This window comes from Mixophyes fleayi, chromosome 6 (genome assembly GCF_038048845.1).
Source record: "Mixophyes fleayi isolate aMixFle1 chromosome 6, aMixFle1.hap1, whole genome shotgun sequence".
Lineage (NCBI taxonomy): Eukaryota > Metazoa > Chordata > Amphibia > Anura > Limnodynastidae > Mixophyes > Mixophyes fleayi.
Window position 1 is genome coordinate 119,824,784 of NC_134407.1, and position 21,410 is coordinate 119,846,193.

General features: G+C 38.7%; 1 protein-coding gene across 1 annotated transcript in view; it reads right to left on the reverse strand.

The window, feature by feature from the left end:
• Positions 1 to 17,724, reverse strand: part of TMEM132A (transmembrane protein 132A) — a 65,331-nt gene extending 47,607 nt beyond the window's left edge. The window contains exons 1-3 of the mRNA XM_075217195.1: positions 17,289 to 17,724; positions 1,436 to 1,656; positions 610 to 816 (exon numbers count right to left, since the gene is read on the reverse strand). Of these exons, the coding sequence (XP_075073296.1) occupies positions 610 to 816; positions 1,436 to 1,656; positions 17,289 to 17,334 (474 nt within the window). The 5' untranslated portion in view covers positions 17,335 to 17,724. The remainder of the gene's footprint in view (positions 1 to 609; positions 817 to 1,435; positions 1,657 to 17,288) is intronic.
• Positions 17,725 to 21,410: the final 3,686 nt, after the last annotated feature.

Genomic DNA, 21,410 nt, shown 5'->3' on the forward strand with positions numbered 1-21,410 from the left:
TCCTATGTACATTTTCTTCCTATAAATCACAGACCTGACCCCTCATTTCTCTTCTGATCATTTTTAAGGTGTTCCTGATTAGGACCTGAGCTTAAAACACACACACACACACACTAGTATTGAGCCCTATCAGCAACACATTATTATTATTTGAATTTTTTTGAGCCTATGCCCCATGCATCAAAAGCAAATTCTGTAACATAACGTGACGTGTGACATCTGACTTTTTTCAGTTTGGCACTCTGGCCGAACAGCTGGATCACTTCGGACGTCACTTGGGTCTGTTAATTGGGTTGAAAGATAACTGCAAAGAATAGGCCAATATTTATCTTTTGGCTGCATTTAAAAACATCCCTGATAAGAATCTTATCGATTTCTACAGGATTATTATAAAGATGGTCATTTTGGGGCAACACACCTGGTGGTATTGGACCAATTACTCTGAATTTCTTGAAACATCTCAAAGTGTATGGAAAGAATAAGACAGGGGTTACTTTGTCAGATATACAAGAAAATATAAATAATAACACAGGGCATTTAAGCGATCAGCATGCCCTTGCAAGCAATACCAGATAAAGAAAGGTGGTAAGGACATACAAGATGACCCACCTGTATCTTGCAGGAGCCTTGAATACTCAACTCGCCATGTGTTGCTTTCACACTGACACACTGGTCCTGAGAAAGTTTGCTTTGCCCATCAGCACCTGATCGGTGAAATAAAATGCGTGCAACAGGGTCAGAGGGGCACACCTCCCCACCAACCACCTCTCCTCGAATCCCTTTCACTCGGGCTCCCAGTAACTCCCATGGAACATTCTGCAATTAACAGGCAAAAGAGAATACACAACTGAATTTACAAAAAATAAAATAAATGCAAAAAAAAAAAAAGCAGACCACAGAATGATAACCATTGAATTCCTTGCAAAAATGTTTAAGAAATTTTGAATCCAGACTTTTGCTTAGTGTGCACAACAGGCTGTAACTGACTTATAAAGGAATGTTAGACATAATAGGCAGAAAGAAGAGACTTTAAAAAAGCACAATACATTGATACTAGGCACAGTATTTGGGGATGGAAATTGCACTCTTATTCTGTATGCTGAACTTATTTCTCATTATTGGTTTTCATTCTGTATAATCATGCATGATCAGTTTTATTTATAATAAAACCAGACTTAACTGACCCAGCTAAACCCATAAAAAGCGATGCACAAACATGCAGTGTGCAAAGATGACGCTTTCAAGCATTATTACCTAAGGCGACTCAATGCTCTAAAGAAAGCACTGTCTGTCACTCCGATAAGTTAAGCAAAGCTATGTTATAGACATGACAGATATAGCAATATTACAATGTAAATGTGTGAATGTAAGTATACAGAGAACGACCACATGCAATTTGTTTTTATTTTGCACACTGATCAGATAGTTATTTTACCTGGTGGTTTTGTATGTTCTGAAATGATGCTTTTACATGTGGCTCTCGGGATCCCAGGCGAGTAACCAAAAAGGTCTCTCTGTGCGACTGTGCCACAGCACCTTGTGGCGATACTGCAGAATCCTCTCCAGGCACCGCATGCTGTAAACGGAAGTACTGTGGCACATCTTTCACCTCTAGGGAGACTGGAAGCGTCGGAATACTCAGAGAACTGCTGACTGCTGCAATGGCAAAAGAAATATGTAATGCACACACATATGGTACACAGAAAAAGTAACTATATGCAGCCAATACAGGCAGATGGTAATCTAAATGCATGTCTTCTTTCTTCATTGTGCATCATTAGAAGATTCATGCGTATGGCGATAGGTTATAAAAAAAACAAAACAGTAAGGCGAGTTACTGCTTTCTTGCATTATGCATACCAGTTAAAGCTATACAAATGGTAGCACATTATGAAATAGGTGTAGCACCATGGATGACAATCAGAATCCAGTGAAAGTAACTTCTTCCCCTGAACTTCCATTGGCTGAACTCCTGAGCTCAGTTTGTTCCTACGCTTATTATTTTGTGAGGCCTAATTGTGTCTCTCCTTTAAAGTGATGATCACGGACAGTAAAAGAAATATGGTATTAATTAAGAGTGTATACCGTATATACTCGAGTATAAGCCGAGTTTTTCAGCACATTTTTTGTGCTGAAAAAGCCCCCCCTCGGCTTATACTCGAGTGATGCTCCAGGACCGCAATAGATTTCTTTCTTTCTCCGAGCACCGGTTACTGCGCATGCGCGGGTTGCAGCAGCAGGACATCCGGCAACAGAGCCAGACACGGAGCGCACAGCGCTTACACAGGGGAATACCACCACATCATCGGGATTTACGGCAGACACACAGTGGTCCCGAGCACATCCATAATGCCCTAAACATCGCGTTGACCGACGACACGCTCCACTACATCAATACCAACAACGGACAGAGGTGCGCATAAGGACACAAACCAGATCTGGGAGCTGCAGCATCCTCGATTATGGCAGTTAAAGCGCATTAACTACCATACCAAGGTAATTACACAATATCGCTGTACACATACAGAGGACAATAAGAGCAACATCCATAATTATATTTCCTTGTGACATCCAAATTTACCAGAAGCTGTTGCATTTCCCACCCTAGGCTTATACTCGAGTCATAAGTTTTCCCAGTTTTTTGTGTTAAAATTAGGTGCCTCGGCTTATATTCGGGTCGACTTATACTCGAGTATATACGGTACTGCAATTCTATGAATATATATCAGCCTGGTAGATTTTTGCACACACACTTGTTAAAACTGGTTTCATAAAGTGGACTCTATTTGTTTAATTATCTGAAGATTCAATACATACACAAGGAGTTGAATCTATCCCATAATCTCTAGGGCAAGTATCTGCAACTAAATTATGTGTATGTAATAAATATATATATATATATATATATACTAACTTTGTTAATTTTGGATATAAAATATATAGTGTGACACCCCTTTAAAAGAGGATTGGTTAGTAAGTTATTATCACTGTGTAAAAAGCTAAATGACACACCTGCATTATAGTCAAGCACTGTCTAAAAACTATGAATATCTTTAGATAATGCCTGTATTCCCAAATGGCCAACGCCATTTTGATTGGGTAATATTAGAGTACATATTGTAAAAATCAATGCCAAAATTTTGCCCTTTGGTGTCTTATATGGATGAAGTGGCAGTAGAGCACAGACGATATCTCAGAACAGTCAGAGAGTAGTACTCGTAGAGATAAGATGTTAAATCTTACACATGCAATGATGTTCCCACACTAACCTTCTGAAGCTCTGTTTCAATGAGGCAACAGCACCAATAATTGATTTAGCAGCATCAATAGGACACTGTTAGATTCTAATTGTACTTACACTATTAGCTGGCTTATTTATCAGGTGATGGTACAGGGAAGAAGCAGGGCCGGTGCTAGGGTCCGTGGCGCCCTAGGCAGATTTACAAAATCAGCGCCCCGCGCCCGGCACATTTTCAAAATCGGCGCCCCCACCCTGCACACTTACAAAATAGTGTGTAAGTGTGCAGGGTGGGGGCGCCGATTTTGAAAATGTGCGTCTTTTCTTACCTGCTTCTAACTTGCCTCCTCTCTGCTCCCCTCCACTCACTGACACTGTCGGGCCGTGATGATGATGTCACGCCCGACAGTCAGTCAGTGAGTGGAGGGGAGGAGACGGAGCAGAGAGGCTGCGGTGGTGGTGAGCAATAGTCCCTCCCGCCCTCCCTGTGGATGTATGTGAAGCTGTGCGGCGGCCGTGAAAGGTATGGTCAGCGGTCGCCGCACAGTTTTAAAGAAATTTTTAATCTGTGGCGCCCTCCAGAGCCCGGCGCCCTAGGCAAGTGCCTAACCTTGCCTTATGGGAGCGCCGGACCTGGGAAGAAGACATCCCAGGTGACTGGTGTATAATGCACAAATATGTCCTACTGTTAGTAAAGGTATAACAGGTACTCTATAAGTTGTTATTTTTGTACATTAAATTGCATACAAAATTCTCTTTGGCTATTTTCAATGTTTTAAGGTACTTTATGACAACTCCGAGGTCAAATATATCCACAGCAGTAGTAAAACCTCCTGCATGCCATCACAGGGAAGGATTTGGGGTGTCATGTATTTAATAAAACAAATTTGGAACGGACCTAAATATATGCTCTTCTTGCGCATTCTGTTGAAAAAAAATTGCAAAGCTCAGCCCTGTGATTGCAGCTCCAAACACACCATTTATATGAGCAAATGGTCTGCAATAAGATCTCTAAAGAAAATACCCCCACTGACCCCAATAGGTAAATAAGCTATTGCCACACAAAGATTGGAAAACAAAACAAACAACAAAAACCACACACACGCCTCAATAAATCAGGGAGGAAAGAGTGGACTAAAAAGAAAAAAAAAAATCTCTAATGACAAACTATTAAAATTAGAGGGGGTTATTATTCAATGTGGTCAGATATGGTTTTCAATCACAAATATTATTACGCTGCATAAAAACACAATTTATTTTTATATACTCTAATTTTAAAAGACGCAAACAGCATGCAGATTATAGTAAACCACTGGTCTGCAAACAGAACATTTTGTAAAAAACATTCACTCTCAATTCACAGTGGTCCTATAAGGTTTGTGACCCCTTTAGAATTGTCTGAATTTCAGTATAAATGTGACCAAATCTTAATCAGTCATAAAAATAAAGTCATAAAAATAAAGAAAACGACATAGAAAAGGATATAGGCTACTTTTTCATTAATTTATGGATTAAAATGATCAAACATTAAAAGATCTTTGTTGGAAAAGTATGTTTCAGTAACTGGAGTGAACAGGACTGCCATCAGAAATTGTGGGCCCAGTACAAATGAACAATCAGGGCCCCCTAGTACACCTCGACCCCCATCTCCCTTGGACAGTTTGACGCAAAAGTGGCGGACTGTCCTGCTGTATTCTACCTGTTTTTGCAGCTTTAACATCCTATGGCTGCTAGTGGAGTCTTTAGCTCAGTTGCTGCTCGACTGAATCTTGGAATGTTGGGGCCCTATTTGGAAAAAAGACAGATACATGAAATATAGAAAGTACCAACCAGCCCTGGCGTTAACTCGGTAGAACCCACGTTTAATAAAGTTAAACAACCTGCCGCAATATTAAACTAATGATATTTCCATTTAATACATAAACCTACCCCCCCCCCCCCAACAATGAATAGCATTTACAGTAAATATCCCAAAACCATCCAGACATTAAATAATTCATGTTCACATTTAATAAATCCCCAAGCTCAGCCCCACATTCAATTAATAGTCCCTAAACCACAGCAACATTAAAATAAAGATCTCATCAACTCAACTTAAATAGCCCCATCATCACCAAGAAATAAATTAAAAGCACCATAAAATAATTAGCCCACACCCTCATCCCACCATTAAATTAACCTCCTAATCTAAATTAACCTACCTCCCACTTACATTACGTTAAAATCCCCTCCACCCCCCCTTTTCCTCACACTTGCCTTCTTTTACCAGTGCTGTGTTGGAGAAACAGACTCTTCTATCAGCCTCTCTTGAAGCCTGCACACATGGGTCATTGTGCCTGTCACGAGATGCATGTCCCTTGTGAGATGTCAGGGACAAAGATAGGAGGTTGTGGACACACATAGGAGGCAGGGTGGGAGAAACGGATTATTAGATCCGCAGTCATATGAAATATGGTGAGAGGTCTGTGGAACTGCAGGCAAAGTCCTGCTTGGGCTGAAGGTTAGTATGGGTTGGGAGCTGCCAAGTTGTGGGGATATCCAGCTTCAAAATTATTTTTAATGAGAATATACAACTTATCGCTACACCTTGTTGTGTTGATGTATGAATGGTTTAGGTCATTATTATGAATTCAATTGCTCACTTGGGACTAATATTCAAGAGCCTTATAAGTCAGCGAGATTTATTTAAGGATGTAAAGGTTGATAAGTTAGTGGTCTATGAGGATTAGGGTTCTTTACACAGTCTGATTCTTATACAAGTCCCATTCAGTATAGAATTGTCCGGGATTCAGACTATTCTGATGTGTAAACCTCAGTGGTTCCTAATGTTAACTACTAGTTACTGAGTAACTGAGTCCTCCTCTGCTGCTCCTGGATCCTTATCCACTTTGTGAGAATTTGTACAGTGGTCCCAAACAGTGTCCTTACAATTCGAAGTAAGTATCAATCCACACACTGCTTCTAACAAGAGCGCACCATTTGGAAATTAATCTGCAGTATGCATTCCACAGTGGAACGCACCCTGACTTCCTGGTTCACAGGATCTTCCAGTGTTGCGTGTATGCGATTCAACAACAGCATAAAGAAAGATGGCAGGTCTTGGAGATGGGGCCAGCCACAGGAATCATACAGGGCCCTGGCCCAAAGAGGGAGTTCTGGGCAATACATCCCGTCTGTACAGCACAGACTTTTTATGAATAACTGCCGGGCCCCCTAGTAAGTTCGGGCCCCTCACAAATGTACCCCCCTTTACCCCACTGAAGGTGGGCCTGGGTGTGAACACCTTGAGCAGCACTGATCATTCAAAACATATACAGTAACTGATGATCCATCCTGCGCATCAGCTTGGAGGAATTGTGGCACACTAGTCCGTAAAGAACTGTTTCAGCTCATGGATGTTGTTTGACTTTCTTGCATGATCACCATGATTTAGGTGCTGCCACAAAATATCGATTGAATTAAGCTCTGGGCTTTGACTCAGTCATTCCAAAACATGACATGTCTCCTGCTTCAACCATGTTTTGTAGATGGACGTGTGTTTAGGATTGTTTTCTTGCTGCAAGCCCTACCTTCTGTTGAGCTACACGGAAGAATACGGACATTCTCCTGTAGAATTTACTGGTACAATCCAGAATTCATAGTTTCATCAATGATGTCAAGTCGCCCTGGTCCAGTGGCAACAAAACAGTCCCAAGCATGATGCGGTCATGGCATCTTTCATGGTTGGGATGAAGTTATTTTGGAATGCAGTGTTTGGTTTTCCCAAACATAACGTTTCTCATTCAAGCCCAAAAGTTCTATTTTAAATTCATTCATTCATTCACAGAACATTCTTCTGGCTAATCCAGTTGTACTTTGGCAAACTTGAAACAGGCATAATTATTCTTCTTGGAGAGTAGTGGCTTCCTCCTTGCTATCCTCCCATGCACACTATTCTTGTACAATGTTTGCCTGATGGTGAACACTGACATTAGCCAGTGCAAGAGTGGCCTGCAGAATCTTTGACTTTACCATGGGGTTGTTTGTGATCTCCCAGACGATTTTATACCTTGCTCTTGGAGCAATTTTCTTTTGGACGACTTCTCTTGGGGAGAGAAACAATGGTGTAGAATTTTCTCCATATGTACATGTGGCTGTATCACTTACAAATAACTTGTTTTAAAACTGTATACCTGTTGATGATGCAGTGTGCCTGATGAATATCATTATAACTGTATTCATTTTTGTATTGTTAATGTATTGATTTCTAATGTTTATCTGCTGTTGTCAGGGCTACTTTTGAGCAATAAAGACCATTCTGCTTTCAAGATCCTGCATGTTGACTAATGCCTGCTGTCCTGTGTTCAACTTAGGACTCTGTTTCAATACTCTGCTGTTACCCAGCAGTCCTGATCCAAGACAGCGGGCAAGAGGAACCAACCAGTAACCAGAGAATAAGTACTGCAGCAGCTAGACACGAAAAGTGGTTCCAGGTTCCGATGAAGGAGCCTGGTGGTGGCAGCGACTACTCTCTTACAACTAGTGAGCAGGTGGCATACCCAGTTGGTGAGTGTCTGGTGTCCAAGATTATTAGTAGGAGTGGTCAGTAACAACTGGTTACTGGTGGCAAGAAAGACACTCAAATAAACGGATGCAAGATTAAAAAAAATATATAAAAAAAAAAAAAAATGAAAAAGACAGGTTGGCAAAGAAAGTTTATCCTGTCACAGCACACTATCTAGCAGACAATGGATTGGCAAAGTCCACGGTCTTGAAAACTCATTTTGTAGCTATTTCTAGCCTAATGACCTACTATTTTTCTCAGTAAAAGCCTTTGGCATGCGCTCTCAATCCAGTGTGGTGAAGCCAGTTCTTTGTAGAGAAGACTCATGTTTATATTTTTTTTAAAAATATATATAAGGCACGGCCACCCAAACTCACACCTGATTGACACTACGGAGTCTAATTATCCCCTTAACTGAACCAATTATCACAGAGGTTCACATCATTTTTCCAACAAAGAAATTTAATGTTGGATCATTTTGATCAGTAAATGAATGACAAAGTATATAGTTTTGTGTGTTATTTTACTTATTGGGCTGTCTATTTATTTTTAAGACTTGTATCATGATTTGAACACATTTAAGGTCACATTATGCATTAATTCAGAAAATTCTAAAGGTTTACAAACTTCCTAGCACCCCTGCAACATTTTGCGATGCATTAAATTTTACTAACGTGTATCTTTTAGATAGGACTTGTCCTCTGAATCATCATTTATTTGTTTATATAACGCCACTAATTCTGCAGCACCATACAGAGAATGCACTCACATTAGTCCCTGCCCCAATAGAGCTTACAGTCTAAATTCCCTAACACACAAATAGACTATAAAAAGTATGCATAAAAATATGGCGGAAAATTTATATAGAAAAATACAATTACTGAAACAAAATAATCAATAATGCCTACACAATTACAGTTGAAAAAGTATAACAAATGATACCTAATAAATATGATAAACTATAAGAAATATATACTCTTAATAAAAATAACAATCCTGAGAATGGTCAAACTGAGTTCTAGTGTATCGCATAAAAATGATTAAGAGCACTATAGGGTGGGTGGCCAGTCCACTCGTAATTGATTTCCATAAACAGCTGTGTACAAAAAACAGTCTATAATCATGAGTTATGTAAATAAAAACGTGATATCAGATAGAGTTACCTCAGTCTTTTATGAAGAGTGGTATAAACGTGCCCAAGCAATGTGGTGGCTGATGGGGAAAGACCGCCCCCTTTCTTAATATAAGCTCAGTCAAAATAAAATCCATGATCCAGCTTAATCTTTATATAGAAAGCGGTACAAACTCATCTGTACAATGTAGTGGTTGTTGGGGAGAATCCGTCCTCTTTGTTTATAGGCGAGTTCAGCCCAGATAAAATCCACTATCCAGCTGGTGTATACTTTTTTATTTACAGAATGTTGGAACGGCCATGGGCACCAGGTTCGCCCTGAGTTATGCCAACATATACACGGCCATTTTGAACAGTGGCACATCTGGGGTGGCCCTCTTGTGACAAGCCTCGTGTACTATGGCCGTTACATTTACAATTTATTTAGGATTTGGGAAGGCACTTTGGAGTCTATTTCTGATTTTGTCACCATTATTTATATGAATGATTATAATTTGTCCTTCACTAGCACATGTAGCTCTCACACTGTACACTTTCTAGATTTAACCCTCTCAGCCTGCGGCTCTCGCATCATTGGTTACAAACAATTATATTGAGTATAAAAGCAATCACTACAAACCATAGTTAAAAAACATTCCTAAGAATCAACTAAATAGAATAAAAATAAATTGTTCAGGTGAAAATACATTTGTGGTACAAGCAAAGGAACTATTATAAGTGTTTGAAGAAAAACCCTTAAGATTCTTGATGAAGCTTTTGAATACACAGGTAGATAGAAATAGAATCTTAGAAGGAAAAATATGTCAAAATATCGCTGCAGAAATGGTGGCGCTATATAAATAAAAATAAAACAAAAAAAGGATTGCACATAACCCCTATCAACCCCAGACTATCACTTCTGACTGCAAGTGAGTGTTCCTAGTGTTCAGGCTCTACCACCAACGAGACATTTCCCAGTATTAACCAGTCGATGACAGGTGGTTAATTGGCTGCTGACAAAATTAAGAAGAAGTTTGAACAGGATCTAGTATCAAGAAAATCAGATAAATTTGAAAGAGATAGATTGGCTTATGATAAGGGTAGAGTTAGAACATATAATAAAATGTCATTTAAGCCAAGACCCAATAGAGAAGATTCTAGGGGACGTTTTAAGGGGAGAATTTCGAGATAAGGATAAATGGGACTATTATATGAGGTCTAGAAGCCCCAGGAGAAATCTCAATAATAAGAAAAAAAATCATTTTTTAAAACCCCAATATATACAACATAGTGCAAGTTATAGACCTATTAGAGAGGCAAGAAATCTATCAAAAATTAATAAAGGATTTATAGATGAAGGTACCAGGCCGAAATATAAAGATTCTGTGAGGCTTGAATCAAAGGATTTTTTTAAAGGGAGTCCGGGATGGAGACCATTGAGGCACAGAAACAGGTTTGAGGTATTACAATCCAAAACACCCAAGAGAACAAGAGACCCAGAGAAAAGAGAGGAAGGGGAAAACGCCCTAAGGAGAGCGAAATTTATATAATCCGCAGGGGTGTGTTTAATATCTCAAACAAAAAACTTAGTACTGATCACCTCAATCTTCTCTCTAAAGGATTAAATTTTGCCCCGAGTAAAGAACCCAATTTATTTGACTTTTTTTGGAGTTAAATAAGTATATTCGCAATCTTTGCAGAAAAAGATATTAAGCACAAAAGAAATTTTCTGATTATCATGAGGATATATCTCCTATTATCTTAGATAGTGGGGATGATTTAGCACTATCACATTTGGAAACCCTGTGGGAAAAAAATAATATTAATAGTGAAAATACAGAAATGATTTTTTATATCAAGCCGAATAACAAGCAACAGGATAAATTGTCCATCTTTAAACATAAATCTAATTTCTTTCCTCTTAGTCATAAAAGTCCGGCCATTACCATATTTTACAACAAAACCCTTGATGATTTTATGTCCTTGTGTGGGACAAAATTCTATAGCAAGGTGGGTGTGGGTGGAGCTGGCCCTTCTGATAAGAAATTCAAAAATTCCCAGACATTGGGTTTACGAAATCTGAATAAACTAGAGAGTCAAGCTCTTAGGGAGCTACAGGAAGATCATTCTTTAGTAATCAAACCAGCAGATAAGGGGAGTGGGGTGGTAGTGATGGACCGTACCTTTTATATCGATGAAGCCCTTAGGCAATTAGGGGACAATTTGTTTTACAAGCCATTTAAGGGTGATCCTACCCTGAAGTTTCAGAGTGAGATGAAAAATCTTCTCGATGATAAAGTACTAGGTGGTGATATTCAGGGAAGAATTTTTGGTTTTATATATGGAGCACCCTATTATTCCCATTTTCGATCATCTTCCTAAAATCCACAACTCTTTAGAAGCACCTCCTGGGAGACCCATTATTTCGGGTGTGGGCTCTTTAACTTCGAATTTATCTTCCTTTGTTGATTATTATTTGTCTCCCATCTGAGGGTCTCATATTAGAGAGACACCCTCCATATTTTAACTTAACTTGATTTTATAAAATGGTGTGGCGAGTATGGGTTTCTGACACTAAATGTACAGGCCTTGTATACAAACCTCCCCCATGGTGGTGGTGTAAAAGCAGTTATATCCTTTATTAGGACAGATACAGATATTCGAGACGGGAGACGTGATTTAATTTTGGAAGCAATTTTGTTTATTTTGTCTCAATTATTTTTGATTTGAAGGGTGTTTTTATTTACAGACTCTAGGAACAGCAATGGGGACCAGGTTCGTCCCTAGCTTCGCCAATTTGTATATGGGCGATTTTGAGGATCAATACATTTGGAATAGCCCTTTTGGGGTGAACCTGGTTCTCTATGGACGTTTCATTGATGATCTTTTTATTATTTGGAAAGGGGGTGAAGAATTAGCACTTGAGTTTCCTATCTTAATTACAACACGTATAATCTTAAGTTTACACACACATTTGATTAGTACAAGGTCAATTCCTTGGATATCCTCCTCTCCCACTGTGGAGATAAAATAGTGACTTCTAACTTCAATAAGCCAGTTGATGCATGTCATTTTTTACATTATACTGGTAACCATTATCATCCCTGGAAAAAGAATATTCCTAAGAATCAGGTGGGCAGATTGAGGTCAAAATTGTTTCGACAATAATGTGTTTCTTAGGCAGACAAAGGAGATGTTAGGGAAATTCAAAGATAGAGGTTATCCGGACAAGCTACTTGAGGAAGCTGGGGCATATGCTTCTACTCTAAATAGAACTTCTCTTTTAAATGCTAAGAAACTAAAAACAAGGGACCAGAAAAGTACAAATATGCCTTGCTTTTTATCCACTTTCAACACAAAATTAAGACAAAGTAAGAACATATTGTTTTCGAATTTTGGCATCTTAAAACAAGACAATATTTTGAATAGTTGTTTAGAAGATAGACCAGTAGCGATATTCAAAAAGAACCTGGATTTGAAAAGAATTTTAGCCCCGAGTGTTCTTAGACAAAGAAGAGATGCAATAGGAGAATGCTGGTTAATCAAGAAACCTGTCTGTTATTTTCGATGTAATAAACCGATTTGACTTACATGTAAACATCTTATAAATAAATCTAGGGAAGTGAAATCTAGTTATTTGAACATAAATTTTCCGATAAGGTTTTACCAATTGTGACACAGCATATGTGGTGTATGTTTTGGAATGAAAATGTGGATTACAATCATCATCATCACCATTTATTTATATAGCGCCACTAATTCCGCAGCGCTGTACAAAGAACTTATTCACATCAGTCCCTGCCCCATTGGAGCTTACAGTCTAAATTCCCTAATATAGACACACACTCACACAAAGACAGACAGAGAGGGAGGGAGACAGACAGACAGCGAGGGAGAGACTAGGGTCAATTTTGATATCAGCCAATTAACCTACAAGTATGTTTTTGGAGTGTGGGAGGAAACCGGAGCACCTGGAGGAAACCCACGCAAACACAGGGAGAACATACAAACTCCACACAGATTAGGCCATGGTTGGGAATCGAACTCATGACCCCAGGGCTGTGAGGCAGAAGTGCTAACCACTAGGAACCTGTACAATACGTGGGCAGGACCACAAGACCACTAAAAGCTTGTTTTAGGGAGCATAGGAGAAACATAATAAACAAGATCATGGTTCCTAGTGTTTCAAGGCACTTTGCTAATGTCCATAATGGTGACTCGGAGGGTCTGTCCCTTATAGGGGTAGAACATGTTGAAAGCAATATTAGAAGGGGTGATAGATTCTCCAAGTTATGTCTTAGCAAATCAGCATGGATACTCAAACTATCGACTTTAAACCCTATGGGGCTTAATGAAGCTTTAGATAATCGCTGTTTTCTGTATCTGTAGCTATATTTACTAAAGGACATTAGTGGGGGGTTGATATATTCACAGAATCTAACAGAATGCCATTTTTTGGAGACAGGAAGAATTTTTCCCCCTGTGAGCCTAAATTGGCATCTGTTGTACCAGGAATTTTGTGTTTTTCCCTTCTATGGATCAACATAATTACTATTTATAAAAGGGTAAACTTGATGGGCCTGTGTCTTTTGCACAATTTTACTAACTCTGCAGCCATGTAATAAAGTATTAATTAGCGGTTACATTTTTTTAAAAAAACAGTAAGGGCCCCGAGTCATTAAGAAGAGCAAGGCAAAAAAAAAAGGGGGGGGTAATTTGCTCCTGTACAAGCCATGTTGCAATGCAAAGAGTGCAAATTAGGTTATAATTCTGCACATAAAGAAGCCACTGGCTTTATTTGTCATGTAACACAGCACACAAATACTTGATAGCTTTATTTTTAAGACTTAAAATATGAAAATAAAAGTGGATCTAGGAAATGCCCTACCCAAACTATAAATCTATCCCTACATTTTAAATTTACCTCCCCCTGCAGTGCAACATAGTTTTGCAAAGGTGCAAAGTTACTCCTACTTTTGGTTTGCTCTCCTTAATGACTCAAGGCATTCATTAAGGAAAGTTAAATAAAAAATTGTCTCCTGAAACATGTTACAATGCAAAGGGTGCAAATTAGTTTTCTATTTTGCACATTAGTTAAATACTGGCTATTTTTCATGTAGCACACAAATATCAACTTTAAAGTTTAGTGTACAAATAAGCTATCAAGTATTGTGTGCTACATGAAAAAACAGACAGTATTTAACTTATGGGAAAAATAGAAAACTAATTTGCATGGTAACATGGTTTTATCCAGGAGACTACTTACTCAATTTTTTACTTAACTTTCCTTAATAAATCAGGCTATCAGGCCCTAAAAGTACAAAAAAAAAAAGCTTTTACAGAAACTGACCACAGAGAACAATAATCTAAATATGCAAAAGTAAGTATACCTTGCTTTCCTATTTCCTTGTGCTGACCTATGCACTTCTCATAACAATTGCACTTTTCAGACAGTTGGCAGGATATCACTTGGTGTTGCACTTAGGGCCTTAAATACACAGGCATTATAATCAGGCAATTAATGCACATTCACAAAGGCTGGTTAAAACAAGTTAAGGCTGATTGTTTTTTGAACTATGTAAGTTAACGGACCAGTTCTATGGGAGCATTAAGTACATAGCACACTTTGTTGCAGGGAGGCCTTAAAAAAATATAATTCGAACGCTCTATTAAAAGTGAGAACAAAGTTTCAAAAGAGTTGCACGTTACCTTTAATATCGTAATATGTTAAAACAATACATTTAAATCAAAGGAAGAGACACTTGTATGTAAATAACATATCAGCGGGCATTTCAATGAAGCTATAACAAACAAATCTGACAATAACAAAGCAGGAACGATAGGGGGGCCCAGGTGAGTGCTATGAGGGACGTTTGTTGCCCAGCACTACCCTAGGACGTAGCCTCAGTTACAAACACCAAACAACAGCAGCAGCAACTGAAAATTGTTTAAAGGTGATTAATTACACACCATTTTTTTTCTCTCTCTCTAACAACTTTCTTCACCTCACTCACCTACAAACTCCCAATGCAATTCAAAATATACTTAGTTTACAGCTAAATTATGCCCTTACATTAGTATTAATTTTTTAGATAAAATGCACTTGTCAGACAGCAACCATGCAAACAAAAAAAGCTTCCATAGCTCAGGAGTCTGACTTAGTTTTGCACTTAAAGCTGCACTATAAACTACACAAAAGATTTTACTATGGTAGCCGGAGCAATGAGGGCTGCTGCATGCAGCCATTTTTCCCAGCGCTCCACCGATTCTGTTATACAAACTGCAAGGTGTTCTGTATACAATAATGTATGCTTATAAGCTTTGCTTAACAAGTATAAGAAAAAAAACCAACTTGCTTTTAAATCAGGTATAATCAAGTCTTACGACGCCGATAATTCTTGCAATATTGAAAAGGAGCATAGCAAAGAAAAATAAATTAGATGCATGTTTAATTTGCTATTTAAAGAAAAAAAAACTATGTTGTATTGATGCTTTTAAATTTTTTATTGAAAATTAGTAAACTAAACTTCACTTTTGTTCATTACGAAAAAGGACGATTTCCACTCAAATGTTTCTTTAGCTCCCTCACGGATCTTTTGTCATTTTACCAGCACATAGCAAAAATAATAATGCTACAATTGCATTTTTATAACATGTTTTTTCATGACAGATAGGGAAGTATTTTTAAAGAAATTGTCTTATTTTATAAGATAAAATAAAATAGGTAACACGGTTATTAATGTTCCCTTAGGAATATGTCCTAAAAGCAGCAGTGTCACATAGATTTTTTTTCTCTTTAAATAGAAAATACCTTTCAATCATGCATCTGATAGTAATTTTCTTAGCTATCCACCTACAAATCATTATCTCAAATTCAAAACATATCTGTTTCACAAAAAAAAATTGCTGTCAGACACAGTCTCACAGACTCTCGGCATGTCATGTGATAGCAGAGGGGGCGGGGAAGGAAGATGTCTCAGTGCAGACCGCCCTCATAGGGGCTGTGGTTGCCATGATGGTCCATAATCATAAATCATTAATAGAAGCCTGAAGAATAAAAAAAAACAAACAAACAAACAGGGGAAATGGTTATTTTTATTTTTATTACAGCATGCCATAGTGATGTTAAGAAAAAAATGTACCTGATTTTTTCATTGGATTGCGGCTTTAAATGTGGTCCTCTATTTATCTCATTTATTTTGATACCAGATATGTGCATTTTTTCTAGTTTAGGTAAAGTTATAGACAGTAAAAAGTCATGTGTATGTTTTTGTTTTTTAAATGGTATCTTCTATTGTTATTCTTTCACTTATTATTTTTTATTGGAATGTCCCCCACAATAAGAGCTAGAGGCAACGACAAATATATTATCATTTTTACAGCAACTGTTTGCTCTGATTGGAGCAGACATACCAATTCTAGGTAGAATTGAAACAAAAGATTTAAACTTTAATTATTATTTTTTACTTTGAGAACTAAACTGGGTGTTCTAAAATTCAGTAACTTTCTCCTGAAGGGTGCCCCAACAATCAAGTTACCACCAAGGGGAAAATACAGGATGGAAGAAATTGTAGAGCAGAAGTAGAACTATTCATAACAGTTGCTGATCACCTGACTAGAGTCCTGTATGTCATTGGCAGGCCAGCGCCAAGTGTGTGGGCACTATTCCTCTGCTTCACAAAAGATTGATGCATATGTTTTAAGCCCATGTCCACGCAGCATAAAAATGGAGTGTGTGGGCTATTGGCAAGTTAAGAGAAGCTTGATAATTCTTGGTAAACAGTTATCACACATCCCAGCCAGATCTATCATATTTGACCATACATGCACATAGACACGTATTACCAAATCTGAATGATCCAAACATTCAGCCAAGCTGATGGAGCTACTTTGGTGCAGTTGTATGATGAACCTTTTGGCTCCACATTGAACATAGATTAGGGTCAGTTGTCCTTTTGTGCCCATATAATCAACCAACTGGAATTAAAATTTCATAATTTGCCAGCCAAATCACATTGTGGTTTGTTTTTTTTTGTTCTTCAAATGCTTAATAGAAAACAGGTGACCCAAAAATATAATACTGATATATTCCTCAATACATGACTGATCATTTTGATACATAAACATAGCACTGTAACAGGATCTACAACAAAATGGATATTTAAAATCCAACACTTGAGACACCATAACAGACCTGTGACATAGCAAATAAATGTCTAGAATCACTACCCAGGCAGTTTTTAGTCACAACATGCTAATTAAAATGAGAAGGGAGTGAAAGAAAAACAGGGATAGTAACCAGTATTATTCTGGCTACCATTTTTCCAGCTATCTAGCTTACACACAAAATGTAAACATGGACAAAAACCTAGAAGACAAATGGAGACAGCCAGTACCTCGTGTCGAGCTCACGATCCCCAGGAAGAAGAGGAAATTGTCCATGTTTCAGCAAAGCTGTGACCCCGAGCGTTTACCGGGGAATACATCCGTGTCTGTGTGTCAGATTGTCTATGCCATTGTGTGTGCATCAATGTGTGTGTCACTTACCACCAATGTGCAGCCTTAAGGCGTGTCAATGTATGGGTGTGACTGTGCCCTGTGGTGTATATGGACGTGTGCAACAACTCCCTAAAATCAGTATGTGGAATCCAACCTGTCTGTGCGCGGTGATTGGAAGCGCTGCACGGTAATTGAGCGTATGTGTTTACACGACCATTGGCTGCGTAAACAAATTCGAACGTGTCACCTTGCCTATACAGTATATGTGATTGTGCTTGCTGTCTATATCCTTAGCTCACAGATTTTGAAGATGATACAAAGGCAAGGATAGACAAAAGAGGGAGGGGATACAGTGGAGGGTGGAGGGAGTGAGGGGAGGAGAGGAGGAAGCCGAGGTGAGATGCACATATACACACACTTGGATGGATATAAGGACTCATGTTGGGTACAATAAATCACCTGGATATGTAGGAACAAACCGGGAAATGAAGTAAGAAAATGTAGCAGCCAGAGGGTTGTGTATTTCACCACGGACTTAGAATAATGATCAGCCTAATTTATTATGAAAGTGTGGTTGGTGTCTCCTGTGTAAAGCCCTCTTCTGACATACACACATAAGTAAAGCATAAAAGTATTATTTGACATGAAAATGAGTTAAAAATAAATTATATACATTATATGCAACTGCTGAAAATGTTGCAAAACTGTTTCAAACCATATAAAAGAGGACAATACTAATTTATTGTCCTCTTTTTTTATGGTGTGAACCAGTTTTAAATATACCTCAGAGTATGTGGACCTCTTCTACTTGAAAAAAGTAAATACAATTGTTATATAAAGTTTAGGGGCACATTTATCATGTATCGGGGAAAGTGAGAAATACTTATCAATCCTTATCGCATGGATAAGGATTGATGTATTTCTCAAATTTATGAAAAATGGATCACAGAAACAGCAGTTCCGAAAAACTGCTGTTTCTGTGTTGAAAAAAAAACCATACTCACCACTGTCTCTTCGGTCGCGCTGTCTCTGGATCTCCTCCTCTTCGGTGTACTTTCTCTTCTTCATGCAACTGCGCATGTGCCGTCTGGAGAGCTTAAAGCTGTGACAGGGAGGGATCGTAAGATCACTCCCTGCCCATGCGCTGTCCAGCTCTGCTCTCCGGAGAGCAGAGCTGGACATAACGAAGAACACAAGTTTTAGCAGCATTTCGGATGATGTACGCCAGCGTACATTAACACAACAAGTTCCCGAAAAAAACATTTTTTCGGGACTTGCTAAATTGCGGCCAGAGCAGTCACCATACTGTTGTATGGTGACTGCTCGCAAAAACGATCAGGAGTGAAAAGCAGCAGATATCAATGATATCTGCTGCGATGCACCGTTAATAAATTTGAGTTGGACACATCGTGGACTAAATTACATGGTAAGTGCACGATAGTGCACTACCGTTATTTCTTAAATATACCCCTTAGTCTTTAGTTTGTATTGCATATTTTACTGCATTATCAAGAAAGTAATAACAAAATGTAAAAAGTATAAATTCCACATAACAAAGATCAAGGCCACTATCAGAAATGTAACTTAATAAACTGACTTAGCCCAAACAATCAGCTTTTATCTGTTTAGTGCATGTTACATAATCAATGAAGTGTATTGTTTGTTATAGTTTAGTGCAAATTTTGCACTCAAATGCAATATTAGTAAATGAGCTCTACTGAGAATACTAAATCAGATACTTAGGGGTATATTTATTAAACTGCGGGTTTGAAAAAGTGGAGATGTTGCCTATAGCAACCAATCAGATTCTAGCGGTCATTTATTTAGTGCATTCTACAATATGACAGCTAGAATCTGATTGGTTCCTATAGGCAACATCCCCACTTTTTCAAACCCGCAGTTTAGTAAATCTAGCCCTTAGAGTTTAGCTCAGCCTACAGAGCAAATTAAATAGTGGCAAGTATGCAAAATAGAGCACATTGTGGTGCCTATAACACAAAGCAGAGTACATTATGGTATCAATAAGAAAAACAGTCAGTTATGGTTGCTATTACGCAAACATAGTCAGTTCAGGTGAATGACATACAAAGCAGAATCCATTCTTGTGGCAAATATACAAAATAGAGTCAATTCTGTTGTCATGTACATAAAAAGATCTCATTCTGCTGGTAACTACAATATAAAGCCAGTTTCAGTGGCTAACAATGTTCCCTATAATTTTCTAAATCATCATTATTGTTGTGAGTGACAGTTGGGCAGGGATCAGGTGTGAGCAAGGGAAGTGTTCTGTTGCAAGTGTAGTGGAAAATGTAAAGTGGGTTTGGCTATGCAAAATAGAGGGTCTGACCACTATTATCCAATCCAGCAAATGATCGACGTGCCCCTACCAGGAAAACTGTCTATCTAGATATGAGATCTATAGGTAGATATGAGAGGGAGCGAGAGACATGATATTGAGCAATAGGTAGATAGATATAAGCTATACAAAAAGTATCACCTAAACTTGAAACTATGTCAATAGTGTCACAACTTAGTATAGCGTACCTGCTATCGTTGGCACTACTCGAAGGAAAGTGCGGAATCTAACGTGCTCCTGGTATTCACCAGGGACCCCCGCAAGGAGGTATGGACTCAGCTGCAGAAGACACGCAGGTCGCGGTCCTTCCACGAGTCAGATAGCGATGCACGAGGAAAGAATTGTCAGACAAGCCGGTTCGGTAACAGTGCGGGCAATGAAGGTACACAAGGAGAATCCGAAGGGAAGGTGAGTCAAGCCAGGTCAGTAGCGTTCTGCAAGCGCGGTACAAAGGGAGATCCAAAAGGCGTAGTCAAAGGCAATCCGGGTCACAGGCAGGCAGGCAAATATCAGGAGACAAGCAATGAACTGGAACACAGGGAAATGCTGGAGGCAGGTAGGGACCTGAAACTGGCACTGGTAGGAGGGCCAGGAAGGGTTTATATATTACTGTGGGTCAATGGAAGCTCAGCGCCGCAGCGCTGTCATAATTAGCGCCATCGTGCTCAGAGTATAGCGTCCCATTGCCTAGCAACGGGAACGCTCTAATGTAGCTGTAGCCGGGCGGCCGGGAGTTGCTAGGCAACCAGACGCGCTGGAGAGGAGGCACAGGCGGCCATCCCGGAAGATCGTGGGCGGCTCCTGACAAACAGTAATAATGTTAATGATATGTGAGCAATAATTTAAAAAGCAAAAAGGTTATGAACATCTGCACAGGTGTAGTAAATAATTATAGGTTAAATGTAAACACTTTTACATATCCAAAACAGCATTATAATCCTTCAAAGAAGATCCAATATTTTAGTATTGGGGGATTAGATGCCTTTTCTTGTGCGTTAGTTGTCCTTTATCACTATTATATTTACTACATAACAATCACTGAACTGTCTCTGTGTGTGGTGTTATCACTTTTTTCACCAAAGTTCCTGCATGGGTACCAATGATCCACAGTTTTCGTTCAGAGTGTTTCTAGGTTTGTCCAAAAAGAGGCAATTTCAGCCATTGTGTCTATGTCCAAATTCAGAGTTTTTGTTCCTTAGATAGTTATAAGATAGATAGGGTATAATATAGATATATAAATATTTGATCGATGAACACAAACATATATATATATATATATATATATATATATATGGGCGCTGGAAACAAGTATGTAACAGGAGCAAGTAACTGCTGTCTGGAACCAGATTATAGGAGCCAAAAAGCAGTCAAAGTGCAAGCTAATTCAATTAATTAAATACCTGTAGTATCAAGCTGGAGGCCGAGGCCAGGCAATTGTAGTAAGGTAACAGACTTCATAAAGGATAGATGTTGGTGTGCTCACAACGCAAGATGGCAGCTGGAACCCCAGGCAACCCGGTGATGCCTGGAATGTACTTCTCAGAGAGTGCCACCAGGTAATTCTCAGACAGCACTCTGGCAAGAGAACACGAAAGGTCCGGCGCATAACAGAATGAAAATATAGTTTACAAAATTATTAAGCTAAAATAATATTATTTATTTT